Source organism: Anser brachyrhynchus (assembly GCF_964034855.1).
Source record: "Anser brachyrhynchus genome assembly, chromosome: 9".
Lineage (NCBI taxonomy): Eukaryota > Metazoa > Chordata > Aves > Anseriformes > Anatidae > Anser > Anser brachyrhynchus.
This window is the reverse complement of record NC_137703.1, coordinates 21,583,077-21,602,764: the sequence shown is the minus strand read 5'-3', so window position 1 is coordinate 21,602,764 and position 19,688 is coordinate 21,583,077. Positions and strand designations below refer to the sequence as shown.

General features: G+C 47.8%; 1 protein-coding gene across 3 annotated transcripts in view; it reads left to right on the top strand.

The window, feature by feature from the left end:
* Positions 1-5,678: 5,678 nt before the first annotated feature.
* EPHA4 (EPH receptor A4) overlaps positions 5,679-19,688 on the top strand; it is a 99,211-nt gene continuing 85,201 nt past the window's right edge. For all 3 annotated transcript variants that reach the window (XM_080603722.1, XM_080603721.1, XM_080603723.1), the window contains exons 1-3: positions 5,679-5,837; positions 5,987-6,054; positions 9,808-10,471. In XM_080603722.1, the coding sequence (XP_080459848.1) occupies positions 5,747-5,837; positions 5,987-6,054; positions 9,808-10,471 (823 nt within the window). In that variant the 5' untranslated portion in view covers positions 5,679-5,746. The remainder of the gene's footprint in view (positions 5,838-5,986; positions 6,055-9,807; positions 10,472-19,688) is intronic.

The window sequence follows — 19,688 nt, the reverse complement described above, 5'->3', positions numbered from 1 at the left end:
GAGTGACTTGCTGGCATTTTTGGATATTTTTGAACAGTGGGTGAAACTCAAACAAGTCTGCATTGTCTTGTGCTTTGATCTGTCCCAAAGATATATTATGATGAAAGTTTCTGATAGAAATCAAGAAAAGAAAAAACATACATTTCACCATGCATGCTCCTTTTGTGCAGAAGCATTGTTTTCTGCTTCTATAAGGAACGGACAAAAAATTTACCAAGGGTCCTTGGCTTTTGTTTCCAACACGCTGCAAATGGCTGTTTTCCTGGTCCTGGGCAAGCCCCTGAAATGGGGGACAAGGGATCGCAATGGGTCAGGGCAAACAGTTAGTCACACTCCTCCTTAGAATTGAGCCCATTGTTCCAGTAGGTTAGGCGAGTTTTCCACTGCTAATTTTAGCTGATGTGAGGAACTGTGGCCAGTGTGGCAACGTGAGTAAAGATCGGTGGTGGTGGTGAGCATGGGAGGTTGCCGAGGGGAAGGGTGGCAGTTTTGTGCCGTACCAGCCACAGCAGTTGCACATTTCTCCCCAGAGGTGATATTTTTGCTGTCTTCCTCAGGGTACTGTGAGAGAAAATATTTTGGAAAAAACTGTTGGAAATACCAGCTACATGTGTATTAGGAAAGTGTGACAGTAGAGTGACTCAGTAAAGCAATACCGGTGAGTGATTTCTAATGGAAACCTAGCCTCAGGGTCGAGTCCAGAGACGTGTTCCTGCACCCTACTGCTGATATGGACCTGTGCACAGGAAAATCTGCTCGGGTTTGGGGCTGACTTCCACGGACGGAATGAGGGGGTTACTGCTAAGGAAAGCTCGGGGCGGAATGGGACTTGGCAAACAGTGTTGCAACCAAAGACAAATTGTTTGATGGTGCCAGTGGTGTAGGAAGTCAGAGGGACTAATTTGTATGTCATAAATTAGAAAAAATTCTTCAAATGAGGTTCATGCCCGCGTAACGCAGGATGCAGGTACAAACCTGAGCATTTCTTTTGTTCTAAGGCTACAGGGATCCTCAGCTCCCTAAGAGAAGGCTGGAGATGTGGTTGTGCTAGAAGCTGTACAAGAGTATCTCCGTATATGACAAGAGCCAGCAGATAGGTATAAATAAAAAGAGAACAAGGAAATGTAGTGGCTGTGTTGCCAGCACAACAAACTTATTCTCTGAACGCTTCCAAAATCAGGGGCAGTACTGAGGAAAATAATGGTTGCCATTTTTTTGATGTAAAATCATTTTTTTTTCCCTTTTCATTGTCCTTCTTGCAGGTTTTCATTTCTATATCCTGCTTCATATGAAGTTAATTTAGAATTCGCAATATTCTGCCATAAAATCAGTGTAAATATTGCGCTAGAACACATGCACATGCATGTACTCACTTTCCCCAGCTAGTGGTTCCCCTGGAATACAACAAATCACTTCTTAGATAATAAATGACCATTCTTTGGTACCTGCAGCTTCTCCATAACAAGGACAGAGAAATGCAAGCCGTGCATCAGATTGAGATGAGCTCAGCATTATTGCTTTCAGGTTGGCCAGCCTACAGACCATGGGTATAAGGTCCCATAGTGCCTTATAAACGTTACTGAATGAAGCTGTGCAGAAGTCAGAGTGCAGCCCTTCTCCTGGGTGCAAACTCCCAACCTTTATCTTCCCCTGTCCTGGGAATGTATCAGTCAATCCTACATTCATGGCAGAAATGCACAAATGCTTTCCATTTTTTAGAACAAAAAGCAAGGGTTTTATATTTCCTTCTACAGAAAGACAAAGACTCCTTCTCTGCCCTACTACTAAAAAAGAACACAGTAAAAAACAAACAAACAAAAAAAAGCAGTTGTTTTTATTTCTTACTTTACACACAGAAACAATTTCCCTCTATATGGTTGCAAAAAATTTTGTTCGTCATAATGGGTGGACTTTCTGAGAGAGCGTGGTTTACTTTGAGTTAATTAGGATTTACACTCTCTTAGAAGTGCCAGAAATCTTCAGGGCTCTGTAGGGAACCTGTCTCTGGTACAACTTGATTGGTACCATTATTGCATAAATAATCTCTGAAAAGATTGCTGTCTACAAACACACGGAATAACCATGAATTAGAGCTCTGACATGCTGTTCTTTAGAATATTTTACCAAAAAGACGATTCAGAGACTTTGCACTAAAACTATCTTTACGTCTGAAGGCATGTATACAGAATGTTTAGTGGTACAATAGAAGTTACCCTGCACTTTTTTTTTTCTTTAATAATGCCTGTAGTAAAAATGGTAAAAAAAAAAAAAAATCTCAGTATGAAAACAAATCCAGAACATAGTTGTTTTTCATTTATATTAATTTCAGATTTATTATGTTCCACACAAAGGGCCCAGTTCTGCATACCTATGAAAGTTTCATAGCCAAACTACTACAAAAATTTGACTTCACCTTAGAACAGGCCAGAATCCAGTTCAGAAATCTTAAACTGTGACCTTGTTCTTGTCAGAGGAAACCCATGTCTGTCTGACCCAGTCCTCTTCCCACTGCAAAAAACGGGTGTGAGCTTTTAAACAGGTCTGGATGTAGTTTGCAGTTCCCTGCGCTTAGACTCCAGCTTTACCCTTCACGTTCAGCCAAGGTTCCTCTGAACTGGCTGCAGCCCGATGCCCTGCGCTGCTTGGCCCGGGCTGCCCAGCTCCCCCTTGCTCTGTACGAGCAGAGCAGCTCTTGCAGCCGCCCCCCGGCGCAGTGTGAGCCGCCTGCTCCACAGCCCCCCGGATTCCACGGGCGGCACGCCGATGCTGCGCCCAGACGGCTGAAGGCGAGCACGGAGCGCGGCTGCCGGGGGCTGGCAGCACAAAGCCGGGGATGTTCGAAAGCATTTTGTAACAATTACGGTATCTGCAAACCGCCACAGCTTTAAATAACCTTCCAATGAAACGTGCGTGCGCGCATTCCTCTCCGGGTTGCCGAGCATCTGCGCTAGCACAGCAAACAACCGGCAGGGCCGTGCAGTTATTTGCACGGCTTTATTGGTCACACTTTTCCATGAAAAAACTGCAGAGTGCTGCCTGCCTCCTGGTCTTAATGAGGCTGGCAGCCGCAAGGAGCTAACCAAGCCTTACCTTGCGGAGCTGGGCACTTGTATTTACAGTGGTTGATCTGCTTATTAGGTGAAAAGCTGGAATACCTTCTTTGACATTCTGGGGCATTTCTTTTTTTTTTTCTTTCTTTTTTTTTTTTTTTTCTTTGCTAGGTCTCTGCTGCTTTTCAGGTTTTACGTTTTGCCAGTGCCCTTTAGTGCTTGTTTATGTTCAGAAGCATGAACTGCATCATAAACACTCCTGTTTTGTAAATATTTTTGGTGACGGGATTTCCTTTCAGGGACCTGTAATAGCATAGTGTAAATTTTAGACTAACTGGGAGACTTGAGTTATGTTGTAAGGAGCAGTGTAACAACAGCTCCTGCTTCAATTGTCATTAAAATCCTGTTACCTTTCACTTATGTTTATCTGGCTTTCCTTGGCGGTGCTGGTTAGAAAAGGCAAAAAATCTATGTGTCTGTCTGTCTCTATATTGTCAAGTCGTCACATGTGCCTCGTCAGAATAAATACACTGTCACAGTCCCTGTAATCAGCATAAAGGCAGTAATAAATAGCAAACTATTGTGATGGTGATCGTGGTTAAGAAAAGGAAGTGTATGTAATTTGCAGTGCCTAAAGCTCACTTTTTGCAGAGTGGATTTGCAAATGAACTACAAACCCGATCCTTTCCTTACTGAGGTCAGCTGCAAAACTCCTGGTAATCCCACCCGAAACAAAATCGTTCGGCCAGCTCAATGCATGTAGAAACGCGTATTGCCTTCCCCTAGCTGGTCTCCTGGTGCAGCTTTTTGCATTACAGACCGCAGCTCCAGCTAACGCAAACACCGCCTGAGTGAGGAACCAAATCTCGCTCACGTCGTGTAACCAGCTGTTATTCTCCAAGAGCTAACAATGAATTTTGTCAAGCAATTTATCTGCAAATGTTTTATACTCTCAGGTGCGCTAAGAATTGCTAACTCCGGGCAGGGAAAGGCTGCCCCCCACACCTGCAGGGGCCAGCCACGGCCGCTGCTCCCGGTGCCCAGGGGTGCGCGGTGCCCTTGGGTGCCCAGGCTGAGTGCCTCGCTGCCCACTCGGCTCACACTCTTTTCCAAAGAGCTGGCTGCAGCCTCAGCTGGGTGGGAGCAGTCAGTGGGCTCGCATTTGTTGTGGGAAAATGCTTTTCAGAGAAGCCAGGTGAATTTTTCCCCGCAGGCTGTGGAGTTGCATACTAAAGGAAGATCGTGCGCTGCCTCCCCCCGCTGCTTCTTTGTCCTCCTTTTTTTTTTTTTCCCCATCTTGACCTAGTGCTGGGCCCCAGGAGGCCCACGAGCACACAGAGCTTCCTACTGAGGTTGTCACTTGACTGACAGCAGAAAGCTTCTGGGGAGATGGACGAGCACGAGTGGGTGGACGTAGGAAAATGGAGAAAGAAAAGAGAGAAAGGAGCGGTGTCCGGCAGAACCCCAGCCCTTCTGGGCAGCGAGGCATCGCGGTGTGCGTGCTGGGTCGGCGACTGGGCCAAACGTAAAGCAGCTACTGGTGCACAACGTGTGTGTGAAACAATTCTGTCCAGCAGAAACCGCTGCTAAAAATGCTGTTGGCTGCGGGGATGCGCTCAAGACGAACCACGTGTGCCAGCGGCCAACTTTTGGTACGCTCGTCTATTCCCTTGGTGTTTAGGGATCCAGCAGGATCCAACGCTCAGCACGGCGTGGCACGTGCTGCAGGCGCAGATAGGCTCACGTAGGCTCCGGGACGACAAACAGACGAATTTCTGTCCTGGGAGCTGTGCTGAATTGGCCCTTGGCGTGGTGCAAGCGGGAGCGTGCTGTGTGGAGGTCGGGTCAGTCCCCGTGGCAGCTCCCTGTGCCCGCAGCGGGTGGGCAGCGGGACGGCTGCGTCCTTCGGGGCCGTTAACAGAATGTAAGGGGTCTGGCGGCTGAAGGAGCGATTTAGGGAATAACTTTTGATGTCGGGTACTTCGCTGCAGCGGGGAGTTACTTGGCGAAGCCGCGAACAGAATTCAGGCCGAGTATCGATGACATCTGTCGAAACCAAGCTGCGCTTTTACGATCCGTTGAAATGACGGAAAGTATGGAAATGGTGCTTACTTTGGCAAGGCTTCTTAAAAGACCCTTTTCTTAGGGCCAAAACGTAGCGGGTTTAGTAGAATTGTGACCGTTTCATTTATTACATTTGCAGCTGATTTACTTTGTGTTTATTTTACGTGAAAAATTCCAACCCGTTAAAATCGCATCGATATACCCGAGATATTCCAACGGGTTCCAAACGTCTCGAGCTTTACGGCAGGTGACTTCCCTGGCACGGCGACCAGAACAGCCTGGCCCCGAAACGGGACGTCTCGGCGCTCCGCAGCGCTCCGCGGCCGTGACAGGGGGCGGGCCGGGACGCCCCGCACAAGATGGCGGGCGGGCGGCGCGGCCCGGCAGGTGGCGCTGCTGCCAAGCGCTGGGGCCGGGCGGGGCGGGGCGGGGCGGGGCGGGGCGGGGCCGGGCCGCTCCCGGGGCGGGCGGGCGGGGCGGGGGGCGGGGCGAGCGGCGCGGGGCGGGCGGCGATTGGCGGCGGGGCGTGACGGGCGGGCGCTGCCCCGCCCCCCGGGCCATGCCGTGCCTATGCCCGCCGCGCGGCCCGCGGGCGGCGATTCCGCTGGGAGGGAGCGGGCGGCGGCGGCGGCATGGCGGGGCTCCGGGTCTGCGCCCTGCTCCCGCTGCTCGTCGGCGTCTGCGGCGCCGTCACCGGCTCCCGGGTGTACCCCGCCAACGAAGGTGAGGCGGCGGGGCCCCGCTTTGCCGGCGGGAAAGTTTGGGGGCGCGGTTCGGGGTCCCGCAGCGTGGTTTCGGGGTCCCGCGGGTTGCTCCGGGGTCCGCGGGCGGCCGGGACTGACCGTGTTGTGTTTGTGCCTCCCTCTCCGCAGTTACCCTGCTGGACTCGCGCTCGGTGCAGGGCGAGCTGGGCTGGATAGCGAGCCCCCTGGAAGGAGGGGTAAGTCCCGCGGGGTACGCGGGGGGTCGGGGGGCGCCCCGGTGGGCGGCGGTCGGGCTCCTTCTTCCCCGGGCGCCCCAGGGAATCGCTCCTCGTTGGGGAAGCTCCGCGCTGCCCCGGAGGGCTCTGTCAAGAGCCGGAGGGGCGGAGGAGGGGGTTTGGGGTTAGCAGAGCGGCTCAGGCACGGGTGTAGGTGCCGGCCCGGACCGAGACGCCGGCGGGAACGCCGTCCGTCCTGCGCTCATCGCACCCCCGGGACCGGTGGCCGCGGGGCTCGCGGCCGGCCGCGCAGGTGTCGCGCCTGGGGCTGCCGGCAGCCCGCGTTGCCCCGTCCCGACGGACAGACCCAAGCGCCCGGAGCTCGGCGGTGCGGCGCTGGGGTCTCCTGTTACGGACTTCAGCGAGGAGGTGATTTGTAAGAGGCTGCTCGAATTCGCCGCTCGCTTGCGATGGGATGCCGATAAGGCTCGTGCATAGGTGGCTGGGGCTCGGAGCGGCTTTGAGGGAGCTGCGGACGAGGCGGCTCTGCTAATTTCGCCCCGCGTCAGTGTCGGGGCACCTCGCTGCCCTGTGCCCCGTCCCGCAGGGTGCCTCCGTGCGAGACTCCTGGGAGCACCGGGCTTGGACGGAGCTGGGGGGGCCCGGGGGAGCCTGCGCTGCCTGGGCTCTCCTGAGGCTTCTTAATAAGCAATTAGGAAGGCTCGCTCTGCCTTAAAGTGAATGATTTAAGAAAAATGCCAGCAAAGCACCCTAAACGGTAATTTAAAAACAAAAAAACCCACCCAACCAAGTAACAAAAAGTCAAATCCTTTTAATATTAAATGAATAAAGCAGCTTAGTATGCTCAAGGGAAAGTAACTAAGTGAAGCTGATTGAAAAATAAGTGCTGAGAGATCGGGACCCGTGCACAGCAAAGCACTGGGTTCTTCAGGAAACCTGCAAATTTAGTTTTGTGTGTGTGTGTTCCCACTTGTAATTAGATGGAGAGCTAAGGAAACAGCAGCGGGTGGAAGGAATCCGAGGTTGCGTTGGCTGGTGATGCATTATGCATAAGCTCTGAATAGCCACAACATGGGAGAAAGGGGGATTGTTCTGCTCCCCCATTGTTGTTCTGCATGAACTTGATACAGCCCTGGCTCGGCACGCCGCGCTGTCCCCAGACCTCGGCGTTTGGCAGGGGACTGGCAGGGCCGCTGCTGGCAGCAGGCGTTTGTCCTGGTCTTCGGACGGGGTGGGAAGGTGCAGCCCTGCCCGAAGGAGAGCATCCCTAGTCCTGTGCCCCCCAAAGGGCAGGCATGAGGACGGGCTCTGTCGTGAGGCTCTCCAAGGGATGCCCGTCCTATACGTCAAAACAGGACCCGGTGTATAAGTTTTATTAAGTCAGTAGCGAATAGATGACCGGGGACAGCTGTATATTATTAATAGCTGTTGGTTTCTCCCTTCCCCCCCCCCCCAATGTTTCCTCTGGAAGCTCTATGCAAGCTGGAGAAGGAAATGTGTGCTCTTCTTGTGGACGTGACTCGTTTCACTAAACTACATACGTGTGTTCTATTTTTAAGCCAGTAGTGAAAAATTTAAGAGTACATGGTCTGTCTCTGAGATGCAGTGCTTGGAAAGCATTTGCTTTGACTTCATATGCTGCAGATTTATTTCAAGCAGCAGCAATGAACTCTTTTCTTTATCTTCCTGGGAAGGCTCTGTCCTTCGGAGCCAGTTTTTCTTGAGCTGTGTGCACCTTTTTGTCTCTTACAAAAGATATTTTTCTAGATCTATATATACCAGGCGGTTCCTGCGGTGTGAGGGTTGTGTGAATAAGAAGGGCTACAGATAAACGTAGTCATTTAGCAGTGACTAACTGTAATCAAATACACAGGAGCCCTGGAGGAATTAGTGAATTGCATTATAAATATAATTAATGATTTACTCTTGCATTTCACAGTTGAAAAGCAGGTTTTGTGCCCAGAATGTTTTACTCTGCATCATTAAACCGTGGGAAGAGTTGAATTATAAAAGTTAACTTTTTCTTTCAAGCTGAAATTACAGCTCTGACCACATACTTAGTTACAAATCATTTGCAGTGGCTGGAAATTTTGGGGCTGTGGTCATATTTAGCTCTGGCAGGACGATGCGCTCGGGTTTGGTTTGTGTATGTGTGCTCCCGAAATGAGAAACGCTTCTGCTGGGAGTTGGGCGTGTTGAGAACCCGATCCCAGACTTGCTGAATTTAGTTGTAGCCTGCCCATTGACCTCAGCGGTCTCTATTGAACCCTAGAGCGGCATCCTCCATTGTCTGAACGTAGCAAAGGAAATCCCATCAACAAGTATTGTTTCCCTCTGCTTCTTCCTTTCTCTTGTACCACACACAACACAGGTAGCGTGGACAGCCTGAAGACAGGCGGAATGGCAGGTGATGGATCATCAGGACAGCGCTGTAACAGTGAGCTCCACTGTGGCAGCTGTAAATTAAACAGCTCTGTCCTCTTACTACAATGTGTTGTGCTTTACATTGATAGATGACTTTTTAAGATTTGTTTTTTCCTTTTTCTGTGAAGAGGAGTGACACGCTGAGTATTGAGTCCCCCCCGCTTTTGCTTTAATTTGCAGTTATCTCGAGGCAGTAAATAAAATATTGTTCTCTCTGCTCCTAGTGACTCATGGTGCTAACTACTGTCATCCTATAAACGGATTCAGCTAAGCTGGAATCTTTTTAAGTAAAAATCACTTGCATAAGAGCAGTCCTTGCGAGAAGAATGCAGGATATTATACAAGAAGCCCCTTAATATTAAGAAGGCTTCTGTTTATCAAAGTCACGGCTTCAGTAGTTCTGAAAGGCACTTCTGGGAAGACTCTCCAAAGTTACTGCTGTTTTTTTCAAGGATAATTTTTATATGCTTTATTGTATAGCTTGCAAACCCAGGCAGTATGTAGTCATTCTCCAATACACTTTTAAAAAAAAATTTTTTTTTTTTAATACCGAAGCACTGTGGGGGTTTTGCTGGAAAGCTCTGTCTCTCTTGCTAATGCCCCCACTGCCTCCTTTCTTCTTACCCCAGGAAAGCACTGTAGTAAACTTTGCTTGATAATACTAAATACAAATAAAAATAATTTAAAAAAATCAAAGCTTTTGTTTTTGTTTTCTTTCCCTTTATAAGTTCCTCCTCCTGAAATGCTGATTTAGGGCCAGATGTCTTGTTTGCATACCTTCCTTGGATTGCTGTATTTTTGCTGTGAGTTTCCTGTTAGTTTCACACTTCTGAAGAAGGTGCCTGAACTTGATTGAGGGGTGCAAGAGTTCGAAAGCATGCTGCTATCCTTGAACCTTCTGGTTTATTTTAAGAATATAAATTTGATGGTATTTCCTGAGGCTTCTTGAGGACAAAGGTGTATAGTACTCCTTCTTTTCGCACCTTGCCAATAATAAGCAGCTTTGTTTGGATAGCAGTGCTATGGCAGCGTGCTGGTAGAGCAGTGGTGTGGTCTCCTTGCCCATCCTTCCGCCCACAAGTGCCACCCAGGCCAAGGACCTGGTTCTTCAGAGAGCTGCTCTGCCCAGCTCCACAGCGGAGGCTGCTCCATCTGCGTGCCTGGGATTTTGCTAGCCCAGCTTTGGAAGCTTTCAGAACTAATAAGGGGTGGCTTAACAGCTTAAGATCCATGGTAGTGATGCCAGAAATGTGGACGTTAATTTTGCTGTGAAGCTCTGTTACTCCATTTAATCCTGATGTATTTTTCTTCTCCTTTCCCTCTTCGCAGTGGGAGGAAGTGAGCATTATGGATGAGAAAAACACTCCGATCCGCACCTATCAAGTCTGCAATGTGATGGAGCCCAGTCAGAATAATTGGTTACGAACTGATTGGATTCCCCGTGAGGGGGCTCAGAGGGTATATATCGAAATCAAGTTCACGCTGAGAGACTGCAACAGCCTGCCAGGTGTCATGGGAACTTGCAAAGAGACTTTCAACCTCTATTACTATGAATCAAACAACGATAAGGAGCGTTTTATTCGAGAGAGCCAGTTTGCCAAGATCGACACCATTGCCGCTGATGAGAGCTTCACCCAGGTGGACATTGGTGACAGGATCATGAAGCTGAATACAGAGATTCGGGACGTGGGGCCTCTCAGCAAGAAAGGGTTTTACTTGGCTTTTCAGGACGTCGGAGCCTGCATTGCTTTGGTGTCCGTTCGTGTTTTCTACAAGAAGTGCCCGTTGACAGTTCGAAACCTGGCACAGTTTCCAGACACCATTACCGGGGCTGATACATCCTCTCTGGTGGAGGTTCGCGGCTCCTGTGTCAACAACTCGGAAGAGAAGGATGTGCCAAAAATGTACTGCGGGGCAGATGGTGAATGGCTGGTGCCCATTGGCAACTGTCTGTGTAATGCTGGCTATGAAGAGCGTAACGGCGAATGCCAAGGTAAGATGAGCCATATTGTCCTTTTCATTAGGGCTTAGTAGAATGCATAATTGAATCGGAGATGAGAGTAAATGGAATAAAGCCAGTAATTAGCAGCCCCTATGGGATGCAGTGGGACAGAGGGGTTTAATGAAGAAGTCCAGTAGCTCCAGGTGGCAAGGCTAAGAATCATACAGTGCAAAGCAAATGATGCTGCCGTAATAGGCAGAAGGCAAAATGCACTTTCTAGCAGGCACCTCAATTTGAATTGGCTCACAGCAGTCACCAAAATGTGAATGACTGCAAAAACAGCTCAGCTGAGCTGCCATCCTTTAAAGAGAGAACTCTTAAGTTTTATCTGGAGTGAGCTTTGTTAAGCACAGGAAATTCTGACAAAGTTTCCCTTGGATAATGCAGTGGGGTGAGAACAGAGTCGGGATGGGGGGGTGGAACAGGAGTTTTAGCTGGATTACTTTCCCTCTTTAGGAAGGGGAAGTCTTTGGTGTTTTACTTGTTGCAAATTTTTGAGTGCTAAATAACCTTTTGATATTTGACACCGCTGCCTTTGTTAAATATTTTAATTTCTCAGAGGGTCTCCATTGTTAGCTTAATAATAGAGGTGCTAGGATACTCTTAAAAATGCAAAAAGTCCCCCTCCCTCCCCCTATCCTGTGCCCTGCTGAATTAGGGATTAAAGTTTATAGAAAACACAGATTATCCTAAAAAAGAAGGGGAGGCAGAACAACACCTTAAAACCTATGTTCTAATCACTTCCCCTTCCTAGAAAAATAAATAGTAGAAGGTTAAGGTAGGAGAGAAGAGTTTATAAATAAAATATCTTTGTCCTCAGCTTCTAAACTCTTGCTTGTGTAAGCATAAATTAATATCAAACTGGAATGGCTTCTTGCACAGTTCAGTGGCCTTAACTTTCCTGGGTACTGAATTGAAGGTATTCAGCTCCTTAATGGATTTGAACCTGTTTTTTGTTGTTGTTGATTGTTTTTTTGTTTGTTTTTTGGTAAAGGTGTTTTGGATCCCAGTGTACCAAATGTATTGGCTTCACATCCTCTTGGTGCATTTTTCGCAGGTCATTGACACAGAAAGAGATAGCAAAGCAAGCAACTGACTGCCTTTGTGCTAGACTCCCAAGAGAACAGAGCCTTTTGAATGTTCTGCTTAATTTCTTTTAAATGATAATTTACAGTCAATATGGAGTTCCCTATTACACGTTAAAATTAAGCTTTGGCAGGAAAAAAGCACCAAGTATAAACCTCAGCCTCCATTTGAGCAGGATTGCCATGGGCTGTATGTAGTGAGAGCTGAAAAATGAGCAGCGCGATGAGGGGGCATCCTGTTTGGCTTAAATTACTACCTATGGAGTCCTGCGAGACAGAAGCTTGAAAAGAAAAGCTGCGTACGATGAAAGATGCAAATCCACGGACGTGGTACTGAATGGGTGCTGCTGAGGAGAGCCATGGGTGGCTGAGGAGGTGTTGTTATCCTCAAATAGATCCGTAACTTCCAGCAAAGCTTCTCCACACATTTACAGCCTGGGAAACGAGAGGAGGAAGTGAACGGGGGGATGCGTTTTAGTTTATTGCTTGGAAATTGTCCTGCCTTCTCCTGAAGGCCTGTTGGGTCACCCCGGTCACGCTGGTTGACACAGATCTAACGCTTCTCCTCTTCAGCGGCCCGGACGTGATGAGCTAATTGCACAGCAAGCGCTGCCATGTTCAAGGGAAGGCACTCGGGGTTTGCTGGTGGGCAGAGGTGATAGTGGGCTGCTTTTTCACTTACTCTTTTCTGTCGTTGAACTGAGAAATGAATGTGTCAGGTCAGGTTACCTGCCGGCCCTTAGCTGCAGCCGGGAAGGCTGGGGCTCAGGAAGCCTGGCGGTCGGGTTCCCAGGCTGGAGGCAGATCAGGTGGCTTCGCTCCTAGAGCAGGGGAAGAAACTTTGTCTCTTGGATTCATTCGCCGGGGTGGAGCTGGCCTGTGCCAGCTCTTCTCAGAGGATTCGAGCCAGCAAGTAATTGGAAAGCGCTAAGCCCATTTCATCAGTGGTTACTTGCGGTTTCCTTTTCCTAACATCTGCCGTTCTCCAGCCAGAACGGCTCACCGGGAAGCTCCTCGAGCTCCTGAAGCCGAGCAGAACCGTGCGGCTTGCTCGGGCCTCCAGCGAGGCGGTGACGGCGGGGCGGCCTCCGACACCGCGGGGTGAGCCTCCCCTCGCCCTGCGCCCTGCCCTGCGTCACGGCGGAGCCGGTGTTCTGCTCTGCAGCCTGCTGGGGGGAAGCGAGGAGGATTCCTGTGGATTTGGAGCACGGGCAGGGCGGAGGAAAGAGGCTGAGCCTGTGAAAGGCTGTAGAAGGGTGCCGGGCTGGGCCCGGGGCTGGCGAGCAGGTTCCACCCCAATTGTTTTTCAATAGGCTGACTGCGGCAGGATGAACACAAGGAAAGGTCAGAGGTTGTCCGTTCCCTCATCCATCTTCCCCTGTGATCCTCGGGGGGGAGTTAGGATTCATTAAGATCTTAAAAGTTTGACAAGAGCTTGGTGGGCAGGAGTGTTCGGGGCCGGAGGAGCAGGGGCTGTGCTCCCCCTGCTCCCCTGGGACCAGCCTCCAGCTGCACAGCCCCGCAGGCCGCGGGTGGACTCGTTCCACCCTCTGAGTGCTGTGTAAGGAGTGCTGTCCCTGGAGCTGCTTTTGCTTAACTTCTGCTGTGTGTAGGAGAAAAATAATGGGAAGCACTTCACTTCTAAAGTGGCTCCTGTAGTGGGCATTAATGACTCTCTGACCTTGGCGAGGATTTATTTAAAATAAAAAATAATTGTGTGGTATGGAGGTGTTTGATTACACAAAGCCTGTCCTTCATTCAAACAGCTGCTGTTTTTTTTTCCAGCAGACTTTGATCATCTTACTGAACATCCATGTATCTACATCTATATGCACGCGCATATATATATGTGCGCAGGAAGGGAAAGAAGCAAAGTATTTAATTCATGTTTATTTGAGAAACTTCACAGGTGTAACAAGGATGGTTCCGTAACATTGTCTCGATAAGTAAAAATGCTAGATGAGCACTGATTCTTTTCTTACAGCTGCATTTGTAGCTGTGAACTCAGTGCAAAAAGAGAGCTTCCTATTGTTCTCTTTTTTTCCCTGTATTTTTTTCCCCAAAATTCTCGTGCTAATGGCTGTCCATTCAGGAGAGCGAAAATGTGGAATAGCGTTGATGGAATGAGAAACTATCCTGACTCGTGACACATCTCAAGGCTAAGGTAATTAGTGCTTTAGGGTAAAGTTGAGACATGAAGTTATTCTAAAATTTGCTTGTATGTATCATTGTTATGCAGATTGTTTTGTTACACTTTAATATATTGTGGTTTGCATTTAGTTATGATTTCCTCATGATAAACTGCATATCTTTTTATCTCAAACAGTGAAGGGGGAAACAAGCAGGAAGGGAGAAAAGACAGATTAAAGAAGCAATAGACTGTAGCCATCTGTGATGATTTTGATGCTGTGAAATTACAAATCTCAATTTTAGAGCTGCCATTTAGTATAAATATGTGAGACAGTTGAGATTTTTACTGTGATATTGTAAAGGTTATGAGAGCCAACAGCTTTGTCTTCATCTACACTTGCTTTTTTGAGTTGTGAATTGGCCAATTGGCAGAAAATCCAGTGTCATTTAAAATATGGCTCAATCCCGTTCTCATATCGCTGCTGTTTTTAGAATTTTCCTTCTAACTTTGATAAAAGCATCCCTAAGAAGTAATAATTTGAATGATAAGGTTCTTTTTATCTCAGAGGCTTTGAAGAGTGACTGTGATCATTGAGAGCAGCAGTTCAGTTTATATCAGAAGACTACGGTCTAATTATATTCTTTTCTGTGATAAGATTTTTGGATGGTGGGTTTTGTCAGGGTGGGGAAGTGAAGCAATTTGTGTGTGCTTTCCCATTTTAGTCATAGACAACTTTTTTTGTCAGAATAACACTGATGAACAGTCTGGCTGCACAAAAGGGTAATCAGAAGGGTGACTAAGACTGTGCTGATTTGAGATTCCAGGAAGATTTTTTTTTTTGGGCTGATTATTTTTGGCAGGGGGGAAAAAATGCACAGACTCAACATGTTAAGCTTAAATGGAGCTGAGAAGAAGGAAGCTACCAGGAGGGGCATGGGAGCAATACTGAAACACAGTCTGTCTGAAACAAATTTAGCTGGTGCTTATCTCTTCAAGAAGTGATTTGGTTATATTATGTTCTGGTGGAGCTCAACAGATCTTCCAAGGGTTGCTCCCTCAGTGATTTATTTTATTTTATTTTATTTTTTTTTTTTACCAACTAGGGTATTTTATGATCCTTCATTTAAATGTCCTGCAGGTTCTTTAATGCTTTTATTCCTCGCCGGCCCCTTCAGAAGTCAAGCCACTGTTGTTATCAAGCAATTGTTCCTTTATATGTTCCTTGGAGAAAAGCTCATACTTCTTAGCTCTGAATTGCTGACAAAATTGCTGCTGCTACATAGGAGAGCAACACCTGCTCATTATTCTGCACGTTTTTGGTAAAGAGGCAGCTCAGTCCTCACTATTGAAGACAGATGAGCTGTTGTAGTATGAATTTCGTGGTAGTTCTGGGTAGTCCTTGATGAGGCTTATGACAATGTTTCTTTTGGCTGTTGTTGGTTGTTTTTTTTTAAATCCAGCAACTTTCCAGACAACTTGTCTTGTGTGTGATGACTTCAGGATTTAGATCTTGGCTATGTAAGGGTTATTATCTGTCTAATAACATGCTCCACTGAGCTTGGTCTTTATTGCATTTGTGAGAAATGATTAAAGAAATGCTCAGCAGTACACTTCAGTCTTTGGAGGCTTCATCAAAAAGCCCCCCAAACTTGTGAGATGAGTATCTTATCAGGTTTCATTCCATTATGCCATATCCTTTTGATATGTTTTGGGGAGCAGGTGAGGTCACCCAGTTTTGTGAATCAGAGACAATTAACACTCCCACGACTAAATGGACACTTTATGAATATTCAGAGCCTGTTTCACCTCCCTGGGAAGCAAACACTTTGGTTCCCTTCTTTTTCCTCCGGCTGGAGACTGAGGAAGTTCTCCCTGTGAAGGGGGATTGGCAGCTGTCAGGCCACTTCATCTTTTGCATGCAAGCAAACTCCTCATTTACATCTTTTGTATACACCCTTATGCAAAGTAGCACACCCATTTCCCCATTTCACAAAGGAGATAAGAGCTTCCTTTGGAAACGCCAGCCAAAATCTCCTTCTGTTTATGCGAAGCTCAAAGATCTGGATTTTATGCAAATGGCATTCCGTTTTGATTTAAATTCTTTGTTTAAGAGATAGTGTAATATTTGCACAGCGTGCTCCTTGTGTCCCGGGTCTCCTCCCGACTATGACTGATTGTCGCTCTTCCCCCAGTCTCTGCAGCCCGCTTCCAGCCGGCGTGTGGGAAAGTGCCGTGCTCCAGCGCCCTGGGCTTGTTTGGGAAACGATTGCTGGAGGTGCTGGCAGTGCTGTCTGTCATGGCTGGTGGGGCTGCGGGCTCCTGGCTGTGGTCCCCTCTAGCTGCTTGCAGGGAACCACAGGGCCCTTCTGTAGCTACAGCCTCAGCCGGGGGAATGACCCACATCAGGCGGCGGCATCCCTCCTGCCCCAGAAGTGTGCACAAACACACGTAACGCCCCAAAAACATTACGCTTCATGGTCTTTTCGGTGCCTTGGATCGAGGCTCGGCTCAGCCCTGGTGCGGTGCTGTTCACGTGGCTGGCCTGGCTGCAGGAGCAGGCTTGGCCCGTGCTGGTAGTCTGGTGCACAGGGGACGAGGCGGCTGGTAGCACTCGGGTAAACATGCACAAAGGAAACTGCTGTCTTTATTTATCGCACAAAAATAATCTGTGAGAAAAGTTCTGCTTTCCTAAGCCTCATGATTACACAAGAACCCATGTTTTGTTTTATTTTTGGTTTTAGTGGCTTTCTGTTCTTTTTAACTTTTCTTTATTTCAACTTTACTGAAAATTGCCTTTGGCTTGAAATAAAGCTGAGGCTCATTAAATGCTCCCAAAACACAGGCTTGTTCAGAACGGATTTGTTGAAAGGTTTATTGATATAAGCTAGAACACATGCTGCATGAATGTACTGTATTTCTTTAAAGTCCTAGTTTTCATTTTGTGTCTTTATAAATCAGTGGTATGAAATTAGGACCCTGATTGTGTTGGGGCTATGTCCTATAACAAACCAAAGGGAAAAAGAAGGTTTGGGGGTGGTGGTGGTGGTCTTTCTTTCCTTTTTTTTTTTTGATGCCCAATTAGTGTTTAACTTGAAGGTAATTTCACAGGGGTAGTAAAGTGCGCAGTGTGAAACCTGGTGGCATAATTAAATGGAGGAAAGGCTCTTTAAAACAACAAAGGAACGTGCAAAAACTTCGGTTTTGCCCTAATAGTCACCCAGAAGGGGAGACCATGCTGTTTAAAGTACAATATGGATGGGCTATTAAGGTTTTTTTTTTTAAAAAAAAAAGCCAGACTGTACAGTTGTTATTTGCTTTAGTTCCATTAGTCTGGTCTGTTTTTGCTTTTGTATTTTTGGGGGTGGGTTTAAACCTCAGTGGGTGTATGTAGACCAACTTAATTTCACAGATCTGTGTAGCGGAGGGGGGTGTATTTACTGGAGTCCTGCTGCGGGAGGGCACATGGTGCAGAGGTCGTGCTTTCAGCAGGCTGGGCAGGGGTGGCACTCCTGGGGAGGAGGAAGAGGATGATGATGACTGATGGTCTCCTGCTGGAGGATGGAGGGAGGAAGGTGAGGTGCCTTCCTCAGAGGCACACGGGATGGCTGTGGCTGAGGCAAGGCCAGAGGGAAGCCTGTCTGGTTCTGCCTAGATACAAGAAAGCTTTTTTTTTTTTTAATGTCTTCCCCCCCCCCCCCCACTCATCAAAAGGATTTGGTCACCTTCTCCTCATAAGTTGCCAGTCTTGCATGCTGGAACTCCTTAAAATGCTGTTTAAATAAGGCAATTGATAACTATCATTTCTCCTTGTATATGTGGATACTTTGTACAGCCACAGTTCAAAGCTGCAGTACAGTGTCTTAATTACCCAGATAATCCTGTTTGCTTGTATTTTTAAACTATGAAGCGCTGGGTAATTATTCAATTCTTAATAGAAGGCAAATGGCAATGTAAACAATAATTAGGATGTTAGACTAATGCGCTTCAAAGCAAATTGGATTTTTTTTCATACCGTTCAGCATGAAGTCCCATAAAGCTAACAATTTAGTGGCAAGGAAACAAGTTCCATTTTGTTCATATTTTATGGCATTATCTCTCCGCGCTGCGTTCCTGTGAGTAACTGTCTGCGCCAGCACGGGCCGGCCTCCTGCCGCTCCATGCGGGCCCTGTGGGCCGAGGCCCGGCATCCCGGCCACTCGCCGAGCTCCCTGCTTGGACCCAAAGTCAAGCTGGAGCTTTTTGAGCTTTGAAGGCAGGATCGTGTGCCGTGGGTAGAGCTACAGCCTCTTGTCTCCAGCTTGGAGGGCTCTCCTAGTTGTCACACCTTGTCTTCGGTTTTACTCGGAGAGTAATGCAGGCTGCAAATGCTGACAGAAAATACTTGATTACTTGAATACTTGTCTGTAAATCTTGTGGAAGGAACATATCTTGCTTGGTACATCCACAGACAGCCAATTAAATCCTGTTGTATCCACACCTGGCACTGCATGTAGCTAGTGATCGAAGCCTGTGTGATGGTGGCAGAGGCCTCAGTCAATACTGCTGCTGCTTTCCTGAATATTTCCCTTAATACTTTAATAATGCCCCTGTCATGCAGAGGGCTTTGTCTGGCCTCTGCTGTGCCTCCTCGTTGCTCCGAATGGCTTCAACAATCAGCATTATTTTCTTCATTATCGACATTAAGAGAGGCCAAAACGTTCTTCAGCACTGATGCTGGAGGAATTGAATTACAGAAACTTAATTTTTCAGTAGACTTCATTTTTATTCTGAGAAGTGAGCGTGTGGGGGGGAAATCAGTGGAGTACTTGAAGAGGTTTTAGTTGCATTTTTTTTGATACTAATGCAGGCTATCTTTATAATAGTGTTTACTTAAAGGGTGTGGATTTCTTTATTTTAAGTCCCAGAGGCCTCTTGCCAGGCCACATTGTAATAGCATTAATTAACGAGTCTGTCTTTCCGTACATAAAACATCTCTGTCTGGGGAGCTGAGGAGCACTGTCAACCAAGGCTTCTGTGAACTTGGTGCTTGAATTCATTTGTTTTTGGGTTTAAGTGTTTTCTGTAGTTGAAAAAGACATCGCTGCTTTGAAAACAGTTTCCTTTTGAAGCTCCTGGCCCGGCAGCACCTGGAGCAGCCGGTAGGCACGGCTGTGTGTTGAAAGGACTGGATCAATACCTTCCTCTCCAGCTCCTGGGCTGGGCAGCGCTGGTGGCTCTGGGCCCCTGCCCCAGCCTGTTTTGGGGCACCATCCAGCACAGGGGCACCCAGCTGGGATGGCGTGAGCTGGTGCCTGGGCTCTTCTGAGGGTGGCCATTGGAAAATGGATCTGAAGAACTGACAACTTCGGAAAAATCAATTTTATTTTTTTACCTTTTTTTCTCTTTTACTGCTCATGCAATTGTGGAGAGGATTAGAGGAGAAGGAAGGGAGGGCTAGGAGATCAATAGGAGGGCACAAGTTGCCTGAACTCCTCTTCAGATGTTGGAGTACTGCGTTTTGTTGTACTTAGCCAGAGCGTGTAGAAGATATCTTTTGGGCTTTTTCAAGAGACAAGTAAACAGAAATTAAGAAGGTGTGTGAGTAGTCCCTACTGTTTCAGAGAGATGCTTGGGGGCAGCGGCTGCTGGATAATTACAGCAGGAGGTGCTTAGATGCAACTGTGTTTGCTGACAAGCTGAAGAAGATGGTTCTGGCTTCCCCAGCCTGGTGTGTGTGCCTTAAACCCGCGCTGGTACCTGCTGGTAGCTGTGGGTCAGCTCCTCTGCCCCTGCCCTTGGCTCTCTGCTCCCCAAACTTGTGTGTGCTGACAAAAGCCTTTCCAAAGCTTTTGGGCATTGCCCCGAGACTGTGCCTTGGGTGCCCTCCTGCTGGCAGAGACAGACCCTCCTCGAGCGCTGTGGTAAGAGTCCAAGACTCCTCCTGTATCCAACAACGTTCAAGCAATGAACAAACGATTGCAGTGCCCCCAAATTGCACCTGAGCCGTTCTGAA